The 21489-nt window shown below is 46.6% G+C and overlaps 5 protein-coding genes across 5 annotated transcripts; 2 read left to right on the top strand and 3 right to left on the bottom strand.

Moving 5' to 3' along the window:
* Positions 1-102: 102 nt before the first annotated feature.
* CCR75_008987 (uncharacterized protein) lies at positions 103-426 on the bottom strand (the record flags this gene model as incomplete). The annotated part of the gene is made up of 2 exons (XM_067967034.1): positions 103-225; positions 289-426. The coding sequence occupies 2 exons, from the start codon at positions 424-426 to the stop codon at positions 103-105; spliced, it is 261 nt and encodes an 86-aa protein (XP_067817662.1).
* A 9116-nt stretch (positions 427-9542) lies between these two features.
* CCR75_008988 (uncharacterized protein) lies at positions 9543-9944 on the top strand (the record flags this gene model as incomplete). The annotated part of the gene is made up of 1 exon (XM_067967035.1): positions 9543-9944. One exon carries the CDS (start codon positions 9543-9545, stop codon positions 9942-9944), a length of 402 nt encoding a protein of 133 aa, XP_067817659.1.
* Positions 9945-9962: 18 nt separating this feature from the next.
* Positions 9963-10175, top strand: CCR75_008989 (uncharacterized protein; the record flags this gene model as incomplete). The annotated part of the gene is made up of 1 exon (XM_067967036.1): positions 9963-10175. The coding sequence occupies one exon, from the start codon at positions 9963-9965 to the stop codon at positions 10173-10175; it is 213 nt and encodes a 70-aa protein (XP_067817660.1).
* A 9564-nt stretch (positions 10176-19739) lies between these two features.
* On the bottom strand, positions 19740-19997 carry CCR75_008990 (uncharacterized protein; the record flags this gene model as incomplete). Its single annotated transcript, XM_067967037.1, has 1 exon — positions 19740-19997. One exon carries the CDS (start codon positions 19995-19997, stop codon positions 19740-19742), a length of 258 nt encoding a protein of 85 aa, XP_067817773.1.
* A 363-nt stretch (positions 19998-20360) lies between these two features.
* Positions 20361-20606, bottom strand: CCR75_008991 (uncharacterized protein; the record flags this gene model as incomplete). Its single annotated transcript, XM_067967038.1, has 1 exon — positions 20361-20606. The coding sequence occupies one exon, from the start codon at positions 20604-20606 to the stop codon at positions 20361-20363; it is 246 nt and encodes an 81-aa protein (XP_067817772.1).
* Positions 20607-21489: the final 883 nt, after the last annotated feature.

Raw genomic sequence — 21489 nt, 5'->3', positions numbered from 1 at the left:
TGAGAGCGGAAACACACACGTTTTGGTAAGGATCCAGGCCAGTTTAGCGAACCCCTGTACGCGTAGCCAGTATAAAAAAGTTGCATGTAGATGTTAATTATCCTATTTCTTAGCAGCTGATGTAGGTATTTCAATGCAAAGTTGCTCTTGGTCAAGCTGCGCCTTCCTTTGAATGTCTTCGACGCCAAAGAATTTATCGAGTTGCTTGTCTGTGTACCTCTGAATCTGCGAACCACACCACGCAAATGTCAATAAGCTTCATTTAGCACTTCGTGCAATCGCTCGTACCCCGGAAAAGACGTGCTCGTGCTTACCGTGGCCTCTTCGATTGCCAAACTCGGTGAATAGCACAAGCTTCGAAGTCATGGCGGCGCAAGCCACCCACGATAGCACTTGCAACGAGCGGTGGTAACGGCGGTCTATCATTGTTTTTGACAGCTGATATCGCGTATTAAGACAATTTTATTTTTGTGAAAAGGTGAACCTATCCAATCAAAGGATTAAGTTTTGCCTTAGCCTGCGTCGTCGACTTCTCGGCCTGGGCATACGGTGCTGCTTCTCGCACGGAGGTAATTTTGCCATGGATGAATGCACAAACGATAGGACTTTTACATAGGAAAAAGCTATTGACTGATTCTCTTTGCAACGATTCAGAAATAATTATTGAATATGGCCGACAAACTGTCAGATAGACCGTGATTTTAAAAGCTCAATTGTTGAATAATTTGTCGTATGGCGCTGTCGGCTTACTTGAAATTGACAAGGTGTTACACCCGAGCCGCAGCACCTTCATCAGGTAAATTTGCCTGCAAAACGTTATTGATATTCTCCTACTCTGCCGTGCGAGCCCTCGTGATCGCATTTTGTACCGTGCAGGCCTGATTATTGTGCGCCTCTGCCCTTGACAGTACAGATTCGAGAGTAGGTGTAACGGGTGTTTTGTTACATAAGTATCATTTTTTAAAAGAGTAATAATTAATATTAGGTATTGTGAGAGGTCATAAGCAAATAAGTATAATGATTGTCTTTATGTATTATTTGACTTAATAAATCAAATATCACCAAATATGGTAATATTGATGAAACAAGACATTAATTAGTTCAATTGATTGGTTGATTTAAAGTCTAAATCAAAACCACCAATCGTTATAAGACACGATTGTGCGGTGCGCAAGGAGGCGCCATACTTAGATAAGCATTAATATAATAAGCTCAGTTGTCGATAAAAGATCGTTACGGTAGAAAACTAAAGATGTTCATACATTTTTACTTTTTCTCTATCCTATAGCCTTATTCGAGACATTTAAGCTGCAGACCCTTAACTTCATTGAGGCCTTCCTCTGAACTCGTGTGAGCGTGAAATTTCGAGGCACCTCGCCTACGTCATATGACCGACCTCTCGGCTGTGTCATAGGCACGTTTGATGTGAAAAGCGAAAGTGATGCTCAACGCTTTGTGGATAGGCGATTAGCCATCACATGAAATGTCCGTGACGCGATGGCAAGCGACAGGACAAGCAAAAACAATATGCGGACCGGGATGGTTGTAAAATTGATGAGCGCTTTATAGTGGGAGACAAAGTACTATTAAGTACTGCTACCATACCTAAATATCAGTTTCTGTACGACCTGGAGTAACTAAAAATTACTGCCGCGTTTCATCGGGCTGTTTATGTCGGGCGAGGCGGTTGGAGACCTTGATTAAAAGCTCCCAATCCCGCCATATATAAATACGCACCCTGTCTTTTACGTGGGTCGCCTGAAACGATATGTTGATTCAACAGATATCACATACCCCCATCCGTCTCCTTAGACGGATGGGGGTGACGCGACCGTGGGTCGAGTGTCGATCAGGTGGGGGCAATGGGGAAGGTGAAAATATTCCCTTCCAATAACGCCTGCAACCGGAATAAGGACTTGAAGAGCGGGGAGGACTGCACACTAGACGCGAGTCTCTCAAAATCTGCTTCTCCAAAATCCAGTCGAAAATTCGACCTTTCATAACCCTGGCGATCCCTCGACCGGACATCGTGAAGATCCGAAGTCAGTCGCGAAATCTGACTTTCAAGATCCTCGATCAGTCGTTCGGCAGCGCTCAATGCCTGCGACTGAACCACGCGCCATCCACAGTTGAGGGTGCGTTGACGGGTCGAGCTTAACTCCTTCTGATGCGAACCTGCATCGCCCGACTCAGTGGCGACTAGCCGACGATTCGCTCAACATACAATAGGAAAAGTTAATTTACTCCCAACGAGTCAAAGACTCCTCGCAATGAACACCGTAATTTACGTGTGTTCATGAACTAAGTTAGTGTTTGCTGTGAATGCGAGCATTCCACAACGCAGCATCAATTTCGTACCACTCAACCTTTTCGAGTGGTCGACCTTCGACGCTGTGATTCTCGACCTCTTCAGCGCTAGGGGATCCTCGTTTTACGTCTGGTTTTTGGCAACACATGTCGCCAAAAACCAGACGTAAAACGAGGATCCCGGTCCGATACTGGTCTGCTCGTACACCATGTGTACCAACGATGCAGCCCAGTACAGGTATCTCAGGGACCCCTATGACGCACTTTTGCAATGTGGGTATGTGACCTCATTTGAGTCTACATATCTATGCGCTAAAATTTATGGGATATATAGAAAAGGATAAAATATCAAGTTTCTACGTAAGGATCTTCTTATCTTTTGATTTTTAAATGTAGGATTGCTCCTTAACTAAGGCAATTTGGCCTTTGGTTCGGCCGGCAAATGGTGCGCATTAACACAAACGTTGTTAATTAATATATTATCTAAAAGGTAGATAATATTTGGAGAAAATTTAGGTTGCTCGCGAGGAAGACCAACTAGTAGAGTCGATGGCCCAAGCAGGGGTACCACAAGAACTTTTCTTACGATGGCTTACGCCATCATGGAGAGGAAGATTTGCGGGGCGGAAGTTTGACGGAGCTCAAGCGCGCGAAAAGCGAGACGGATCAGCAAGTCAAGCAATCCCAATTGACGTTAATCACTTCTCAATAAACTTCAAACGCATTGTGAGTTGTTCTAAAGTTGGTCATCCTTACTTTCACAGCAGAAATCGATTTCAGTCTGCTTTATTAATTTGCCGATGAAGAGCTAGGCTTCACTCGTTGACATACCTCGCTTGCGTCAATATTACCAATTTTGGTAAAATTGGACGGAAGCGAGATAGGCGAAATCACCGCTGCTATCGGGCACCGCCTAGTTGTCATTACGAAACATCGTAATTGTTTAGGAGCACACATACTGAACACTGCTTAACCGGCAGAGTCACTAGGGCAGCTTTCGGTTGTTGACATGGTACCCCCATGGGTCATCGTCATATTGACGACGTCCCTCTTTCGCATCAAGCGTAGTGAGGGGCCCTCCTCCACTTAGACTTGGGCTACGCACAAACGAGACTGGCTTCCGAGGATGGCGCAGTCCATTTATATAAAATGGTTACTCCGTATTGGCGTGGAGGACAATGTTATTAATAGCGAACTTCACGAAGGGCAAATCTTTACTCCATTCCTTGAATATCGCTACCGTGCGCAATACATCCGCCACGACCCGATTGGCTCGTTCCGTTTGGCCAACGGTCTGGGAATGACCGACTGTAGTCATGTCGAGCTTGCTACACAGCAGCTGAAACACATGTCGCCAATAACCCAACGTAAAACGTGGATCTCGGTCCGATACTATGGAAACGGGCATCCTGTGTAATCGGTACACATGATCCAGGAACAAGAGAGCTACCTGATCGTGGTGCTACATGATGCTAAAGGCACCATTTTGCTCAGTCTGTTTACAAAGACAGCGAGTCCCATCCAACTCTTATGGCCAGGCGGCATGCCAAACATGAAGTCAAGACTGATCGACTTTCGACAATTCGGCAGCGGATTCAATAGCGCACTACTGGATGGTGTAGGCTCCATTCGCTGGCATTGTTCGTAGGAGCGAATATAGTTGGCCACCCATCGATATGGGTGTGGACACCGAAATTTCTCTGACGCTCGTAAGAACGTCTTGTCACGGCCCAGATGCCCACTCGATGGTGCATCATGGAGCTCGTACAGTATCTTCAGCTTTAGATCTGTGTCATGACGGACATAGATTTCCAAAGGATCGCAAGGTGACAGCTGATACCATAATAGGCCATCACTCTAGCCAAAGCGATTTAGCTTAGCTCTCAGGTGCGACGGAAGGGTTACCTTTCGTCCACCGAAGTGATCCAACAGCAGGCGACTATGTTCGTCTTGACGATAGCTCTCCTTTATTTTAAGTCCAACGAGCTCGTTGTGGTAAGCCTTCATGGCTGCCAACGTTGACGGCTGAAATTGAGCTATAGCACTAGTTACATTCCCTAGTGTCTTGCCTCCTCGAATTCTAGTGTGCGCGATAATGCGTCAGCCAAGATATTCGACTTAGACGGCATGTATTCAACTTGGAGTTAGATTCAGAGAAGAATGCAAGCCATCATGCCATGCGAGAGGTGCGGTGAGTTTATTTTGGTCCGCAGTGATGCGTGATCCGTATAAATCACAAAACGGTTCGGATCTCAATACGTGCACGCGAAACTTTACAAGAGCATACTTTACTGCAAGCAGCTCCTTGCATGCACAGAATAACTCAGTTCTGCGGCTTTTAAAATATGGGACTGATAAGTGATGACACGGCCATCGTCGTTGTCATCCTTCTGCATGAGCTCGCTGCCCATTGCATAATTACTTGCATCGCAGACGACGGTAAAGGGCTCATCCGCGTCTGGCAATGCCAAGACCGGTATCTCTACAAAAGATTGTTTTACTGATGTGAGCGCATCAACTTGTTCCTTTGCCCAAACCCTTTCTGCATCCTTTTAAGAAGATCAGACACGGGCTTAGCCCATTCTGCATAATTCCTGATTTATTTAGTCTGCAACACAGCGTCTAAATGACGCTTGTGCGACTCTATTGCGCTCAGCCCGTCCTCAACCCTACTATGCACGAATACTTCGTCAAAGTAATGCGAAGGCACAGTGTTGATGCATCACGTGAGCCACCACTCGGGTGAAGTCGCTGGTGCGTTATTCAAAACTTTGGGGCATACAAGCCACTCCCAAAGCATATTGCTTGTAGTGCTTACTGCCGGCTTGGCTACTTTGGACTCTCTCATGAGTACCTGATTGTAGCCATCTCTTCAATCCGACGCGGAAAAGATAGTTGACTTTCCCATGGAGTTCAACAAAACACCTTTCCCCAGGATTGGCGTTTGCACCGGTATAGTCGCCGTGTTCAGCCTATTGTAAGCATGAACCATGCACCGTCCACTTGTGGCTTTACGCACACAGAAGGTCGGACTGTAGTGAGGCGACTTGCCCTCATGTACATGTCGCTCCTTGGTTCGCTTGTCGAAGAATTCATCGATATAATCGACTTGTTCTTTCGGCAAGGGCAATTACCTGGTCACACAATACTTGGTGCCAGGTTCTTAATCAATTTCGTGCATGATACCCGCTGAGAGCCTGTGCAGTAGACAGCGAGCTGACCAGAAGTCAAGCGTCGCATGGACCGGCACATAGCCTAGAGCCTGGTGCGGTTGGAAAGGGGTGCGTTAGCCGAGAGAGCTCTGGCTTCCCGGTCAAAGGTCGTGGTGACTCGAAGAACGAGTGCCCGACAGATAAGAACGATCAAAGGCACGTCAAAACGAGTGACCTTTGGATGAGTCCCGACAAAAGAGGACGGCCCTTTAAACTAGGTGGTTGAGGCCGTCGAAGACGAAATGGCGTTGACATCCTCAGTTGAGGAGCTCAAGCACATCTTGAAATATGCCGATGAGATAGTAAAACTCCCGGAGATGCCGTGGGATCTGTCCCAGGCCGAACTAAAGTAAGGAAATATCGACAGAGTAGTCGCCCCAGTTCCGGAAGAGAACTTGGTGGACTGTTGCTCGTCGTCCACAATGGACGAGAGCGTCGTAGAAACGAACAAAAAAAACGATTCGCTGCTCAAGGCTGGGATGCTTAGAGATAGTCCGTTTTTTTAAATTCTGTGGAAATATCGTGATGTGTGTCCAGAAGAAGTGCTAAGAAACCTACCCTGTGCAGGAGCATTAGACGCATGACTACTTATCATCGTTTTTTTTTTTCACTAGACCAGTCTCTTTGATCTGGGTAGGACTTGGTGACGTTTGACATCCCGTCAACGCACATTCAACGGTGGTGTACACGACATCAGTTGCATAATCCTCTCGCAGGAGCACATCCTTTCCGGTATCCTGCGTAGAGTAAGCAGCTGTGTGTGGACGCCAGTCTATCCATGGTCGGTGTCTTGCCAGCCATGGCATGCCTAGGATGAGGTCATACGGACTCTCCATACCTAGCACTATGAACTTCTATCTACAGGAGAAGTTACTAAAACAGAAGGCGAGTTCAACTTGAGCGCACAGTTCGCTAAACGAACGGTTGCCTCTTCTCGCGTGTCATCTTGGCAAAGCGACCCAAACACCGCCGGTCTCTATGTTGTTCGCGATTTCGCAAAATTCTGTGATGCACCCGAATCCACGAGAAGGGTCATCAACTGGTCATAGCCTCGAACTTGAGCGCTATAGACCAGCAGGGTTGAGGTCCGAAATTTCGAGACCTCAAAGATTATGCTACTCTCAATATTCGGAACTTTGGGGGTAGCTTCAGATTAGGGCATCCAGCCCCTACTGCGCTCCTGCATTTCTTTATCCTTCAGGTGTCGATGCAGAACTCATGCGTCTCGCACGCTGGTTCTTGCTTTCGCAATTTGTGAAAGGAATTTTTTTGCTGGGCGCCTTCGCACCAGCAGGGACCCTGGCATACAAGCGGGCCATCGTATGGCCGCGCTTGCCGCATTTAAAACAGACCACGTCTGCATTGCCCAGCATAATGATAGTGGATCTGATCTCTCGGCCAATGACTTGTACATAGCTGTCGCCGAGGCACTGTCGAAGGATTGCTCCTCAACTAGGGCAATTGGAATGGTACCTTTCTAAAAAGGGCCTTCACAATGGGCCGCGCCGTAGTCAACTCATAAACGTGGACACCGTATTGTGCTTCGGAATCGGACCTACGGTAATGGATGCCGACAACGAGCGCATCTCCTACACATACTCTAGCATGGATCGCTTCGTCTGTCGCGTTCCATATAGCGCTCATGAAGCACCTAGTTGTTGCGGGCTGGCACATAGAGCGAATGTTTTCCTTAAAGATTGATCATGTAGGGAAGCCTTTCCGTATGCCATAAGCAACGATTAAGCCCACTCTAAAGCCTTATAGCGCAAATATACGACATGGCAAACGACACCATACCGGTGTCGTCTTGGATGAACTGCGCCTTTCCGCATTGCTCAACTACTAGCAGCCAGTAAACAATCGCGTGCGATGCAGTTCCATCGAGCTTGCGCGGGTCCATCCGAATAGGCCTCAGCTGATGCGGTCCGGTGGAGAGCATCTCATCAGCCCTATTCGAGCCTCGCTCCGAGCTTGCTCACGCCTAAGCTAATCCTTAGTCTTAGTCACGGACTCCACCGCAGCATGGGTCTGTGCCTCAAACGCGGCATTTCGCTGTCCGAGCACGAATGCCTCAAACTGCTCCAACTCAGCAACATGTTGCTCAGGAGGACCGCCCAAGAGCCTGGCTAGGGCTTGTAGTCCAAGTCCATGCGCCAAATTCTCTGCCATCTCACAGTTTTTTTCGGAGAGGTGTGGAAAATGAGCTCTTTCAATATTAAGGCTCAACCTCACTGACACGCTCTGAAAGACGGTTCGTGGGAAGGACTTCTAGTGGTACTACGCTGACGGACGCATCTTAAAGCTGCCACGCACTACTGGTACACACCTTCTGATCACAGTGAGAAAGCGTTTGAACGTCTTCTCTCACGTACAGTGATGTAGTAAATCGGCGCCACTTAATTAACTAGAAGCCTTAGTTTAAGTGACGACACGTGAGCGGAAATCCGAGTCTACATGCGCACTTGTGAACTAGGAAGTAGTTTTCAGACTGATTTATGTTAAATCGAATTCAATATAAAACCTTTCATCCAATTGCTGGATGCCACCTCTTACCCCTACATTGCGAGCGTATTATTCTGAATACCTCGGATTTAGGATGCCGCCGTCATCAATTCCCATGTGAATACACCCATGTGCATTACATACACAAGGGTAGGTCACTTTGTGCACCACACCCAAGCGGCAGGTCTAAGCGTGTCACATGAGGTAATTGACCATAACATTAAGTACATAGAGTGTGCTCAACGGGTTTGTGTTACATAAGGTAACTTTAGCCAGCTACACCTTTTGCAAACTTTTGATTAACAAACTCAATTTTTCATTTCCCTCCGAGGTTGCCTTGTACATTGCATACACGATGTCCGAGACGCCACGATGTCTTTGTATACTGACAGGTGGCTCTGTTATTAGAGAAGAAATTGAACATTCTGAAACGACCACAAATATCATACAATTCATCTACGTGCGTATTGAACGCCTCATCTAGAAAATTTACACCCTCTTTCTTATTCGGATCCAACAAGTGAGATGCTGTGGGGATCAGCCATTTAAGCCCTGCCTTCGCAATATCGGTTACCTTAGCTGTCTCATTATTTTCAGAATGTGCTGCTTCGTGAGCTTTTACTTTTCGCGGTAGCGAATTAACGCCTTCATCAGCAGCAATCAGATGATCAATAGATGGCCTCAATCGAGAGGCGACAATAGCTGCATGAGCTAAGTGGGCTTTCAGCGCTGCGATGTAGACTCGAACCAATAGGCTGCGGAGGTGTTTTAAAATGTTTGTGTTGCTAAGATGAAATTTAAATATTTATAAAAGGCGATAATGGTACCTCTTTTATTATTTTGCTTTTGACATAATCATTTACAGCTTATCAGTCTTAAAGAATTTCAAACAAACGAATTTACCAGCCTGAAATGCGATATTGAATGGACAACTGCATATACGTATTATTTCATTTCGGAAAACCTTAACATGGACACCGTTCACTAATACTGCTTCAGTACTAGATAACCTGCACTGATAACAGTGTAGACAAGGTACGTCCGATTAGCACACGTAGACAACTTGCCGGGCTAAAGTGTTTAATGATACACATCCGTTAAGTACACTTAACAGGAAAGCCAAATACTTCATGTGAAGTTATTTGACCTGCTACTGGGGTGAGGATTACAAAGTGACCCACCCTTGTGGAAGAGGCGCCCACCAACTACATCACTGAACGTGAGAGAACACGTTCAAACTGCTTCCTCGCTGCGCTTGAAGATGTGTGCTTGTAGTGCGAGGCCGCTTAAGAAGCGCCCGAATACACTTGGTAGGACTTGCAGTCCTTCCCACAACCGTATCTCTGAGGGCGTCAGTAAGGATGGGCCTCAATATCGATTAAGCTCATTTTCCTCACTTCTTCGAACATTATCGGGAGGTGGCCGAGCACTTTGTTGGAGATCGGGTCGATCGGAGGTGAGCAGTCGCGAAATGCAGCATGACAGATGTAATCGTGTGTGTATCGACGTCTCTTTATAATCATGACAAGATACTCGACCAGACGAACCAACGAGTCGCGATGGGCGAATCGACGCACCGACCAGTCACGATGGGACCTGTGTGCCGCTTGGGATCGGCGTGAAGTGGCGCGTCGAGAAGAAGCAGCAACGGCCTCGAGTAAGCGACGCCTGGCAAGCTCGGTAGGCAAGGAAGTTAGTGCAAGCGATAGCGAGATCAGGCAGCAACACACTTTGAATGCCAGGTTCCCTTCTACCATCAACTGCACAATTATTGGCGTACAACAGGGTATGAGCACAAACCCTGCTCCGCCGACAGCGGATGGTCCGACTCCTGCTCCTGCAGTACACGGTCGCAAAGGGCCATGCAAGAGCCAGCTGTCGTTGTCGACGGCCAAGCCCGCGAAAGGATGCGTTCACATATAAAAAGTGCCCTTCCCCCCGATGCTCGCGGCACTCACAGATCGCATACAGGCGCTTGAGACGTCGCAGATGCAAATCGACGAAAATGAGCGGCTCCGAGAAGCGATCGACAGCGAATTATTCCACGTGTCAGACCTCGGCCGCGGCATGGGCTATACTCCTTATAGTGATACCTTCTGTCGAGCAGCGCAAGCCCGCTGTTGCCTGCCGCCGTGCCGCCGTACTGCGGTCTAAATGGCTCAAAGAGCGAGCCGCCCGCTTGTGTCTTTCGAACTCGTCCGCATGCAGCTGGCTGCATCGCGCTAACGCCGGCTCACGACTTCGAAAACGGGCACATGCCGGCACCACCGATGAAATCAGCACCGACGTAAGTTCTGCCGATTCGCACACCAGGTGCACGCCAACTCAAGCTCGCCATTCGAGAGTTCGATGGGAGTGAACTTTACCAAGGCCTCGGGTCAGGCTTCTCGGATTGGGGTAGAACTTTCCTCAGAAAGGTCTTGATGGCACAGCAAGCGTTTGGGTTCGCATGGGCGAAAGATATGAAGGTCGACTTGTTGGGATATCATCTGGAACAGCGACTTGCTGGGACATTATCTGGAACAGCCGAACGATAATACTAGAAAAAGGTCGACACGTGGTGGCTCGAGGACGCACCCTTGATCACGCAATGGGGCGTTTGCTTTACACGTGCAAAACAACGATTACGGCTACTTAGAGCGTGAAGCTCTTTGGTTTCAAAGCGATCGTGGCCAGAGCATTTCCTGTACTTGTTAGTGTTTGCGATGTATGAGGCGGTGGCGCTGAGGCGCAAGTGTTAACCAACATTGTTCAATACGCGTTTAGCGAGCTCAGCACCGTGCCCATGGCGAAACACATCAACGCCAGATTCGACCACCTGCGCTAAACGGAAGAGCTTGCGCACTTCGCACAAGCCATCGAGATCGAGAGCACGACAGGACAAACTCTCGATCGCGTAGTCGTTCCATTGGTCGCAGCCTGCGCGACGAAGGAGGACACTCGCTTGTGCTTTGACTGCGAAAAGAAGGGGCATCTCAAGATCAACTGCAGGTCGAAAGAGAAGGTCAAGAGGGACGAGAGCGAGAGCAGTAGCGACGACGAAGTCATCCTGGCTGTTCAAGACAGCGACAACGACATCCAAAACGATTGGGTCCTGGGCAGCGGAGGAAGCCGTCATTTTATCAGCGGTGAGCCGCTGCTGCTCGACGCCAATGAATGCAGAGACGAAGTGTCGCTCACCGACGACAAGAAGCTCGCGTTGACAAAGGGTGGCGATGTTCAGCTCTTTTTGACTGTTGACTGCAAGGAGAGCAACGTGAAGCTCACGAACGTTTCCTGTGCGCTGAGGCTCGCGCGCAACATTGTGAGCTCTGAAAAGCTCAGCGCGAAGGAGGACGCGCTTGCGTACTCGAATGGAAAGCGAGTTGTCGTGCGTCAAAGAGATAAGTGCGTCGTGTTTGACGTGGCGATTCGGATCTGCGTGTTGGTCGCCGAGACAGTCGGGATGTACGCGAGGGTGAAAGAGTCAATTGATGTGATCATGGCTGCTCTACAGGAGATGATCCCGGCTGACACGTCACCGTCACTTCCGTAAACGGTGGGGGATCATTCGTTTGACACAATCGAAAAGATCACCAGGAACCCTACGTCATGTATTGAGCTTACGGACCACATGCATTACTTGCGCCTAGAGCAAGCAGACCAAGAATAAGCAGAGGCAGAAGGACTCGGGCCAGAACGCTCCGATTGATCGCGTCGTAGGCGTCATTTGTTCAGACCTCAAGGGTCGCTTTTAACCTATCTTGTTCTTATAAAAGAACCTTATGAATAAACAGTGCGTCGAAACCGACACTTGATCAGTTTTATTGTTATATAAAAGCAGTTATTGTCGAGTCTTCCTGGCGCGTACGAAATACGCCGCTGCAAAGAAGCTTGAGCATTTATTGACGTTCTTCGAAAAGAAGTTCTTGTGCCGTATCGCCGTCCTCAGAACTCATGGCGGAGGAGAGTAACAGAACGTGAATTTCTTTTGCAAAACAACCAGTGTTGCGAGGGAAATGATTGAGGCAACAACCAAGCATCCAATGGAAAAGCTGAGATGATGCATCGGACGAACCATAACATAACAAGAGCTATGATCTTCGCATCAGGCCTGCCTCTCACGTTTTAGGGCGATGCAGCTGAGCACTTTACCTACATCCTTAACCAGAGTCATACTGTGACAGGGTCACACATCAACTCACAGAGGAAGTTCCAAACTAATATACATTGAGATCGTTAAGCAGTCTGACTACAATAATAAATCAGGCTACTGAATGCTACTTATCTAGTACTACTAAATATCAAACTCCGTACGTGAGGTGCCGACACGTTCATCCGTACCTATCTGAGTCATAACGATAACCCAGCTATATTCCCTGATGTACTAATACACATCTCGACTATATGACATAGTCAAAATATCCTTCGTGCGTCAGTACACCAGTCACATGTGACCCCGTTACACCTACCAACTCGAATCCGAAGTGAGAAGTCCTGACTGGCAAATCACCGGTCTTGCGAAACATTGTCGTATTAGAAACCGGCGACTCCAACTTGAGCTCGGCGGCGAAGATCGAGCTTACACTGAAGAAGACGCGCCGGCGCAGCCGCAGCAGTGGCAGGCCGGGAAGACGAAGAAGATCAGCCGTGGACGAGACAGCCGCACGCGACACGAGGAAGGCGGCGTCAAATCAAGCTGAAGCGCCAAGTACCAGCGACGAAGTCAGTCACGTGTTTCAGCGTGATCCAAGTTACTATAGCGAAGCCATGAAGAGCCAGAAGAGAAAGGACTGGTAAACAGCGATGAACGAGGAAATTCGCGCTCTCGTAGCAATCGACGTTTGGACCCTGGTGCGACGCTGGGATTACAGCAATATACTGCACAGTAAATGGGTCTCCGAGACAAAGACGACCGCAAACGGCGATTTCGCATTCCACAAAGCTCGTCTTGTTGCTCGCGGCAACGAGCAAGTGTTCGGCACGACTATGCGCTCATGTTTGCCACCGTCATGGATGACGGTAAAGGTCATCTGGCACCAGATTGGACATGTCCACAGCGGACCATCCGCAGCCGTTTGTCAAACTGACCGTGTCAGTCGCGTCATTGAAGATGTTCTGCGCAGTGTGTGCTGAGACACCATAGCGCTGGAGCACACTACTCCCGAGTGTTAAATGACGCTATACATATCTCTACCGGCTATACTCCGTTCTACGCAAATGGTCTCACACACCCACGCGTTCCGTTAACGATACCACTACGTGATTAAGGGCTTGATTGGGGGGAATTAGCCGACAGGCTTGCTGATATCAGCCTTGTTACTATTGGAAAAAGTAAGCGGATTTCTCGCAACGCCATTTAGTGTCTTTAGCCATACGCGTAACACAATGGCTGATAGCCAAAACAGACAGAAAGAACAAGGGGATGTCAAAGGCAGAAGTTGTATTGATTCTTATGCGATCGGAGACCGAGCTTTGCTAAACGCGAATAACCTACTTACAAACTTGTTTTCGGCGGTCTTCAAGACCGAATTGCGCCCGTTTTTTATCAAGCCATTTACGATCGTGGCCAAGAAGAGCATAGCTTACACGCTAAACCTTTCTAGCAAGCTGCGTACACACCCAGTGTTTTACGTCGGCTTGCTTAAGCCATATCGGAACCCTTCCCACGTGAACTTGGAGGCGCTTGCTCCGAAAAAGACGGGCTTGCCGCAAATTGCTGTATCATCGCCAGGGTGTCCAGCTGACCCTCTAAACAAGGTTGCTGCCATTTCAGCATTTAAAGACAGTTTTGGAACGCCTTGAAAGAGCCCTCAACCCGAGCAAGGCCTCGCGAAAAAGTTGCACCTCGTGCTTTAGAGCATCAAATGCTTCCGTCGAGATTTCCGCCCCCTCCTGCGCTTCTTGATGCGCGAGAAAACCTTCAATTTTACGTGGAATTTTTTTTAAAGCGACGTTGTCGTAAGGGCCAATACCAGTATCTTGTGAAATGGCTGCGTCCCCTCTTCTGAAAACTGTTATGATTTTGAGGTACCTCTTCGGTAAGATTGCCCGTACGTCGATGACGTTTTTGAGCACCGCGCTCAAGGTAAGCTTGCGTCAAACGACGCTTACCACCACTAGAAGTGGGAATAGGTGGATCTATAGCGTCAGTGCGGCTTCGATCCATGGTTGCACGGGCAACCGAAGCACTGAAATATTGGCTAGGCCTATCCTCGTTTTATGGCATGAACGCCGAACGTAACTGGCATTTGGCTTTAAGCTTGGTAAAATCAAAGCGAAGCTTCCGTTCTAACCCAACATCAGCCTCATCCGCAGACTCTCTTATACCAGATGTTGCGAAGACGACAGGCCCGATGGGTCCAATTCTCAAACGAAGCATCGTTTTCGCTTTTTAATTCGTTAGGAAACAAAACGATCGGAATTTCCCTCATTGACGCCACCGAAGCCCCACGGGCCTGATCACGCAAACGCGTCAAATAGCTGACGTTGCATTGATACCTTGGGCGTAAGGCATCGCTCATGAAAAGCGTTGTGAGCAGTGAGCACCTCGGCGTCCTCGCTTAGGTAACGGAGGTCCAGATGGTCCAGCTGCGAGCCCTCTCTTGTAGGCGCTCTTCCACACTAAGTGCAGAGATTTGATATTCACTGTGAGCTTTTGCTTTTGCAAGGTCTGTAGCTTAGCGACGAGTTTGTTCCTCTCTGAGGATGGATTGTTCTTGCTCTTTATTGAGCGAAATCGTAAATATGTTGGACTCACGGTCCGGTGTTCAGCGCAATGCAGCTAAAAATCCGCGACACCACGTTCTAGGAACGGATTTGGGGCCCGACGAGATTCGTCGCCACGACGAGACTTGTAGGAGCCGTGCTCCTTTTCTTCATCCTCCGATAATGTGTCGACCATTATCTCATCGTTAAAGAGGAGCTAAGAGTTTGGAACTCACGCTAAGTTGTCATCAGACAGAGGAATGCAGATTACAATCGAACGGGTAGCTGTTTTTATTCCAACATCAAAAAGAGGAAATGAAGCGAACGGTGTCAACAGTTTGATGGGAAGGGTATTATGGGGCACACTTTGGTTAGTTAACCGTTGTTGTGGTCCCTTTACTTTATGGGTAAAATACCCTTTTGTTCAATTTAAAATAATTAATCAATAAAAATCCCAATTGTTATGGGTAATAGCCGCCAGATATAAATCTGGCGGCCGAAATAGAATTAAGTTCAGCTAGGGCCACTTGGTTCTACGCACCTTTGAATCCCTTGAACTAGAATTCGATCAGCTCTACGAATGTACAACTCACTGAGTTGTTGAACCTATTAGTTCTATAGAACTAAGTGACTCTCTGAGTCTATGTATTTCAATGATTTTAAGGAGCAAGGTAGCTCCGCTACATCTTTTATGACTCAAGGAGCTAGGTAACTTCCTTTCATGGGCTAAGTGTGAAGACGCTTTGTCAGCCAGCACTCCTTCAATCTCGGCAAGCCTTATTCCGTTGTGATGCAAACCTTCTCTTTAAAGAATTTCCAGCGTCTGCGTCTTTTTGGAGCAACGTGCACAATAGCTTACCATACACCCATCCGGGATAGTCGTCTTAAGTCTAAGCTATAGACTGGAATCAAATAGCTGTCGGAATGCCTTTTATTGATCCAGTAATAAAAAAGCTTCTTAATTTTGTCGAAAGAGATATCAATACCGTACAGTTAAAATTAATGAGATCGTTTTGATAAGTATGGTTTTGTTTGCCAAACACTCTGCTTACTTTAAAGCGGGCGCTCGAAGCCTGCTAAAAAATCACATTGAGTTTTCTTTATCAATTGTCTTGAAAAGAAAATATCCAGCTTAATAATTTTTAGAATTATCCAAATCCGATGACTTGCAAGAGTGCATTGTCCAACATATCTGCCTTTTTATTAGGGCTAAAGCCAAAGCTGTCAAAGTACAATTTCATTGAAAGAACGCGACAATCATTAGTATCAATACAAAACTCGCCATGTTGTAGTGATTAAGTGAAAAAATATCGTTTTAATTTCGTTAATTTTCTTACGTTGGCTTCAACGAACAATTATTGTGCTTAAAAATAATTTTGGCATACATTGACGATAGGCACGAGTCTGCTAACGCCCACGAATGCCGTACTACACAACGCTTTTTGCAGACGAATGCATAAACGCCTACCTTCGCCTTTTCTTGGGTATGATTTTAATATAAAGCTAGGAAGGTCTCCAAAGAAGTGTTATAAAGAGTAAGTTTATTACCTACATTATCTGTGTCATACCTGCTACCATTCCGATTTGCAGCTGCCCCTTTTGCTCCTCCGAGATGGTATGCTCACCATCCGACTTTCTGTCACCTGCAACACACCAAAATATGCAAATAAAAGACAATACTGGAGAACGGCACTTTCTTGATAGCTTGGGATCTGGCGGTATTTTAGCCTGATAAACACCATTTTCCAACACTACTCCCCAGGAATCACGCCTTTTAAAGCCCAACAAGAGAACGTGTTGCTTGTAGTCGAGGCGCTAAGAGTGGCTTGGTCAGTATATCTGCCAGCACGTCGTTCGTAGTCACGTAGGTCGGTTTGAGAGTGCCTTTCTTGTAGTAATCACCAGTAAACTTAAGACGAACGTCCAAATGTTTTGCTTGGCTTCAGCTTGCTTCATTTTCCACTCAATAATTGCAGATTGGTAGTACATTTTCATGATCATGAGAAGCGCAACCTGAAATCCAATTTCTTTCGCCAAATCCTTCATACCGAAAAGCTATTTGGCTTCTTATGACGCAGCCACATATTCCGGCTGAGCAGTCGACAATGACACTGCCGTTTGCTTCTTGCAGTGCCATCCCACGATCATTCCATTTATCCGACCAATTTCACCAATAACGGACGTTCTGTCTCCCATATCTCCAGCAAAATCAGCATCAGTAAAACACTCGATACGTAGCGGTAAATTTGGACCACCGTCGCAATTCATGAATTAGTTGAGATCAGCACTTCCAGCCAAGTAGCACGCAATACGTTTCGCCAACTTGTAATTTCCAATCGTTGGTGTGTGCGCACGCAGGGAAGCATGGTGAACGGCAAAGGAAATGTCCGGTCTCGTGGACCGGGCAACCCAAAGCAAACTTCCAAGCAGCGACTGAAATGTTTTGATGGTCGGGCGCTCTGGTGTACGACCCATTTGCCGCCATAAGCGACTCTCCTCCTGTTTGATCGTCATCCAAAAGGTCTTCTCCCACTGGATTGAAGCTCGCACTGACTTTGCTTTTTCGAGCCCATACTTGGATAGTAATAAGTATAGTTGGTGCTTGATAAATCTTGTAACCTGACTCGGAATCGTAATGGACTCGCATTCCAAGAAATTTCTCAGCCATTTCACGGTCCTTCAACTCATTGCATGCCATCTGCGAGAAGAAAACATTAACACGCTGGTTACTGATCCCTGTCACAAACAGATCATCGACATAGGTGCCGACAAGGGCAGCTCCTTGTAGGTCAGACTTAAAATACAAACATGTGTCCGTATTGTATTGCACAAATCCAATAGTTATCCGCGTTGCATGGAGGAGCTGGTGCCACAGCCTGCCAGCCTGCTTTAAGCCATATAAGCTTCATTCCAAACGAAGAGAAAGACCCTTGGCAGTATTTACACCATACTCGGACAGCGGCTTCGACGTAAAAGTCATTTCTTCAAGAAATATGAAAATGTTTATCATCTATATCTTCTTTAGCAACAACCATGTAAGCGCTTCGCACGTTGAATTGCCGAGCCGGGTGCACCAAATTCACGCAATAGCCAAAATAGCTTTCGCACTTGTCAAGTTCAACACCGCGGCAAAAGTCAGCAAAAAATTCACACCGAGTACCTGTTCATTTCCTTACGGAACCAGTCGTGCCTTGTAACGTTCAATTCCTCCGTCACTAGTACATTTTTTCTTGTATACCCACTTTGTGTGCAAGCGCGGTACACCAGGTTCAGTTTTGACCACTATTCGTATTTTTGCACGTAAGGATGTAGGCTCTTCATAATTAGCACGCTCCAATAAACTTTTATCAGGACGTCGCAACGCCTCGCGAAAATTCTTCAGATCGGGCAGATGTGCAGATTCAGCTTTAAAAAATGGTGAGACGGCAGCAGCGACTGCGTTCACCACAATACCAGATTCTGGTGAGTAGTCCATCTGAAAAGCAACTGTGACTACGTTTACATGTTCACGCGGTGGCTTCAAAACAATTATATTATCCATTTCCGCCTCCATTTGCCGCAACGACTTTTTCTAGTACGCTTAGATCGTTGTAACTCATTCCCAATGGGTTTAGCACGCTTATCCTGACGCGCCTCAGCGGGACCTTTCATTTGTCCAGTTTGATTCACCACAGCCATTTGACGATGGCACGAGCGTACTGATATTGGCACGTGCGCGCTAGCTCTTGAAATTCATTATTGGCCTCGTTACTTAAGACCTCCTCGAATTGTTTATTGTCCTCGTCTGTCAGCGTCTTGACTTATCGGACGTGGCGTGTAGTGATGACAGTACGATCATGCGGAGCCAAACGCGAAAACCTTTCGTTTCATTGCTCTTTCCAACGTCAATTCCAACCTCGGAGCGCTGCTTCAGATAATTCTTTTTGGGGGATCACGGTACACCTCACACTGCGACTCATAAGCGATAATATCCACCAGACTTGGCGATTTCCCAGTCAACATCTCAATTTGAGTCGCTCGCTCAGGGTTGGAGCAAGTCGGCATTCTGTTTAAAACGTAAGCCGCATATTTAGCTGCTTCACCACAAAAGAAAAGTAGTCGATCACACGAGAAATCATTCAGCGAACCAAATTCATTACCGCCTTTCCATCTCCAGCCTAATTTCTAGCAATCGCATTTTGCCATGCAATTCCAATCTCACAACAAAATAAGTCATCATTCTTGTATCCTCCGCCACCTCTGTACGGAGCACATGCGCGCTACAACTGCAACGTTCTTCAACATTGACAAAAAATATTACAAAACAATTTGTGGCTTGGTCCATCGTTTTGGACATAAAGACACGATAATAATCGGTCATGGGTCCACAAAGTTGACCACAGAGATGTTGCCACTGCGATCGAGCGGTGTAATAAGACCCTTGAGGTCGTAGATCCAACGGGATCCGTCGTGCACTCTCATAAGTGTTGTATTTTTGGCTGAGCGGCCCGTGTTTGCTTTACTCGTCCACAGGTAAAACAATTCCTTTTATATTATCCGTCAGCTCAATTCCAGAACGTAGCTTACGCGCCAGACGTTCAGTTGTGGCAGAATTCAGATGACCAAAACGCAGGTGAAAGTACATTAGAGTACCGTTCTGCACCGGTGTCCAGACTCAATAGTAGCCATCGCGCTCATTACAATATCACCGATACCTTGTTGGTCCTCATTTGTTACCGCGATCCACAATCATTACGTGATTCTTCATTGTAACGTAAAATACCCTAGATCCATTCTTTAAGACAGCGTGTCTTCCATTTGACTGTCCTAGCAAACACCCGTGGTCTGTCAAACGGCCATATGACACCAAATTTCTTGTCAGTTGTGGCCAAAAAATAGGCACACGACAAGTCAATCTCAGTGTCTACACGATCAACAGATGTGTGCAAGCGCACTCGCTTTTGGTAACTTGTAATGGTATCCCATCCGGCTGTCGAACCACTTCACCGTATGCACAGCGTTCAGCCTTCGTCAACATAGACACATCACGGACTAATAGACAAATCGATCCAGTGTCAAAATACAATCATCATCATTCAAATCATCACCATCGTTAGCAGAAAATGCCCACTTGTTATTTTCACTAGATGCAACATTCTTCTTGAATTCAGTCATATTTTCCCTTCCTTTCGCTTTGCAATACCGCGCGATGTGACCAGTTTGTTTGCATTTCCGACATCGTCTCGTCTCGACCGTTGCGTTTACCAGCTCACGACCGATGTGACTATCATGCATTGTCTCATCCTCCATTCCTTGGATAAAAGTAACAATTTCTTCAGCGTGGGCCAAGATGGCGATACCGATTATACTGTCCAATAATCGACGCTTGAGACTCGGGCTGTGTGTACTTCACGATGTTTTCCAAAATAAAATTCTTCGCCCGAGTTCGTTGCCTTTTGCAGAGCCACCAGATAAAGTAAGTGGCCATTTCACGTCCGGTCATTATCTTTTCTTTCGGCGAACAGCTTGATAGTCTGTTTCTTTGAAAAAAAACGATGCAATAGGCATCCACCATCTTGTCCATAACAAATCCAAAAGTCGGTGACATTTTCCTCAAACTGTGCACACGCTGGTTAAAATATCTCGCCACTTTCCCGCGAAGAAATTTCCAAATCAAGACACCTTGTATTCCTTCGGCCAGCGAAAACCACATGTTCGGTCAGCCAAGTCAATCTTGACTAGCAACAGCTGGACCCATTGCACAATTTCAGCTCGGAGACCATTGTAGACATCAAATTTCAGCTCCGAGACTATTGTAGACATCGGATCGATCAAAAGTCCCAATACGTATCTTGCCTTCACTTGAATTGGGGACCTTGACAAAATTTGGATCCAAATCACCCACCTCTTGTTTCTCATAGGTCTTTCAACAGAACGTAAATTCAGCTGTTCTTGTAGGAGCAACTTTATTTCTTCTTGAAATTGTTACTCCTCTTAAACCTTTTCTGCCCCTAATGCAACTCAGCAAGCACTTGATGCAACTCAGCAAGCACTTGGTGCAACTCATGCTGGAACTGGTGCTGCATTTGCTGGCGTTCATACGCGAGCTGCTGCTGGTAATTCGCTTGATTTTGCTCTCGCCACGCGCGCGCACCTAAACTGTAACGGGGCACTGCGACTTGTACTGTTTCAGTACAAGTCCACTTCACACTGCTTCAGTTGTGAGTGGTGCCTTTCGTTAGGTGACGTACACTGTACGTATAGAGGAAGGCTTCTCTTAAGGCAAGTTAGCTAAAGAGTGTAAAATGAAAACTGTATTAATATAGTTAAGTGTCTCTTAATCTATCTTTGTAAATGCTGACTTAACTATAAACTAATACTAAACATGTAAATGAATTCTTATCTATCTTATCTTGTAACTCTCTTTGATTACTTCTACAGCTGATTAGTCTGCGGAATAAATAGACATAATGGTCTATACCTATTTATGGATAAGAATTCAGGACATTACTATATAAAGTAATATCCTCCAAATATTGTCTACCTTTTAGATAATATATTAATTAACAACCTTTAAGTGTTAATTTCATGTAACGATACACCCCGTTACATCACCCCTCCCTTAAACGACAATCACTCTGAATGTCATTAGATGGAATGGTCGCTAAATGACCACTTAATTTTTAAAATGTTTTTGATTGGTCAGATCCATCATTTTAAATTCCATCGCATGAAGGAACAATTCATGCGGGGTGATAATAGTGTTGAACCTTTGGCTGCGGTTCGTGCAGCCGCGGGTGAC

Source organism: Bremia lactucae, linkage group LG11 (genome assembly GCF_004359215.1).
Source record: "Bremia lactucae strain SF5 linkage group LG11, whole genome shotgun sequence".
In the NCBI taxonomy this organism is placed as follows: domain Eukaryota; phylum Oomycota; class Peronosporomycetes; order Peronosporales; family Peronosporaceae; genus Bremia; species Bremia lactucae.
Note: the sequence above shows the minus strand (reverse complement) of the source record. Positions and strands in the feature narration are given on the sequence as shown.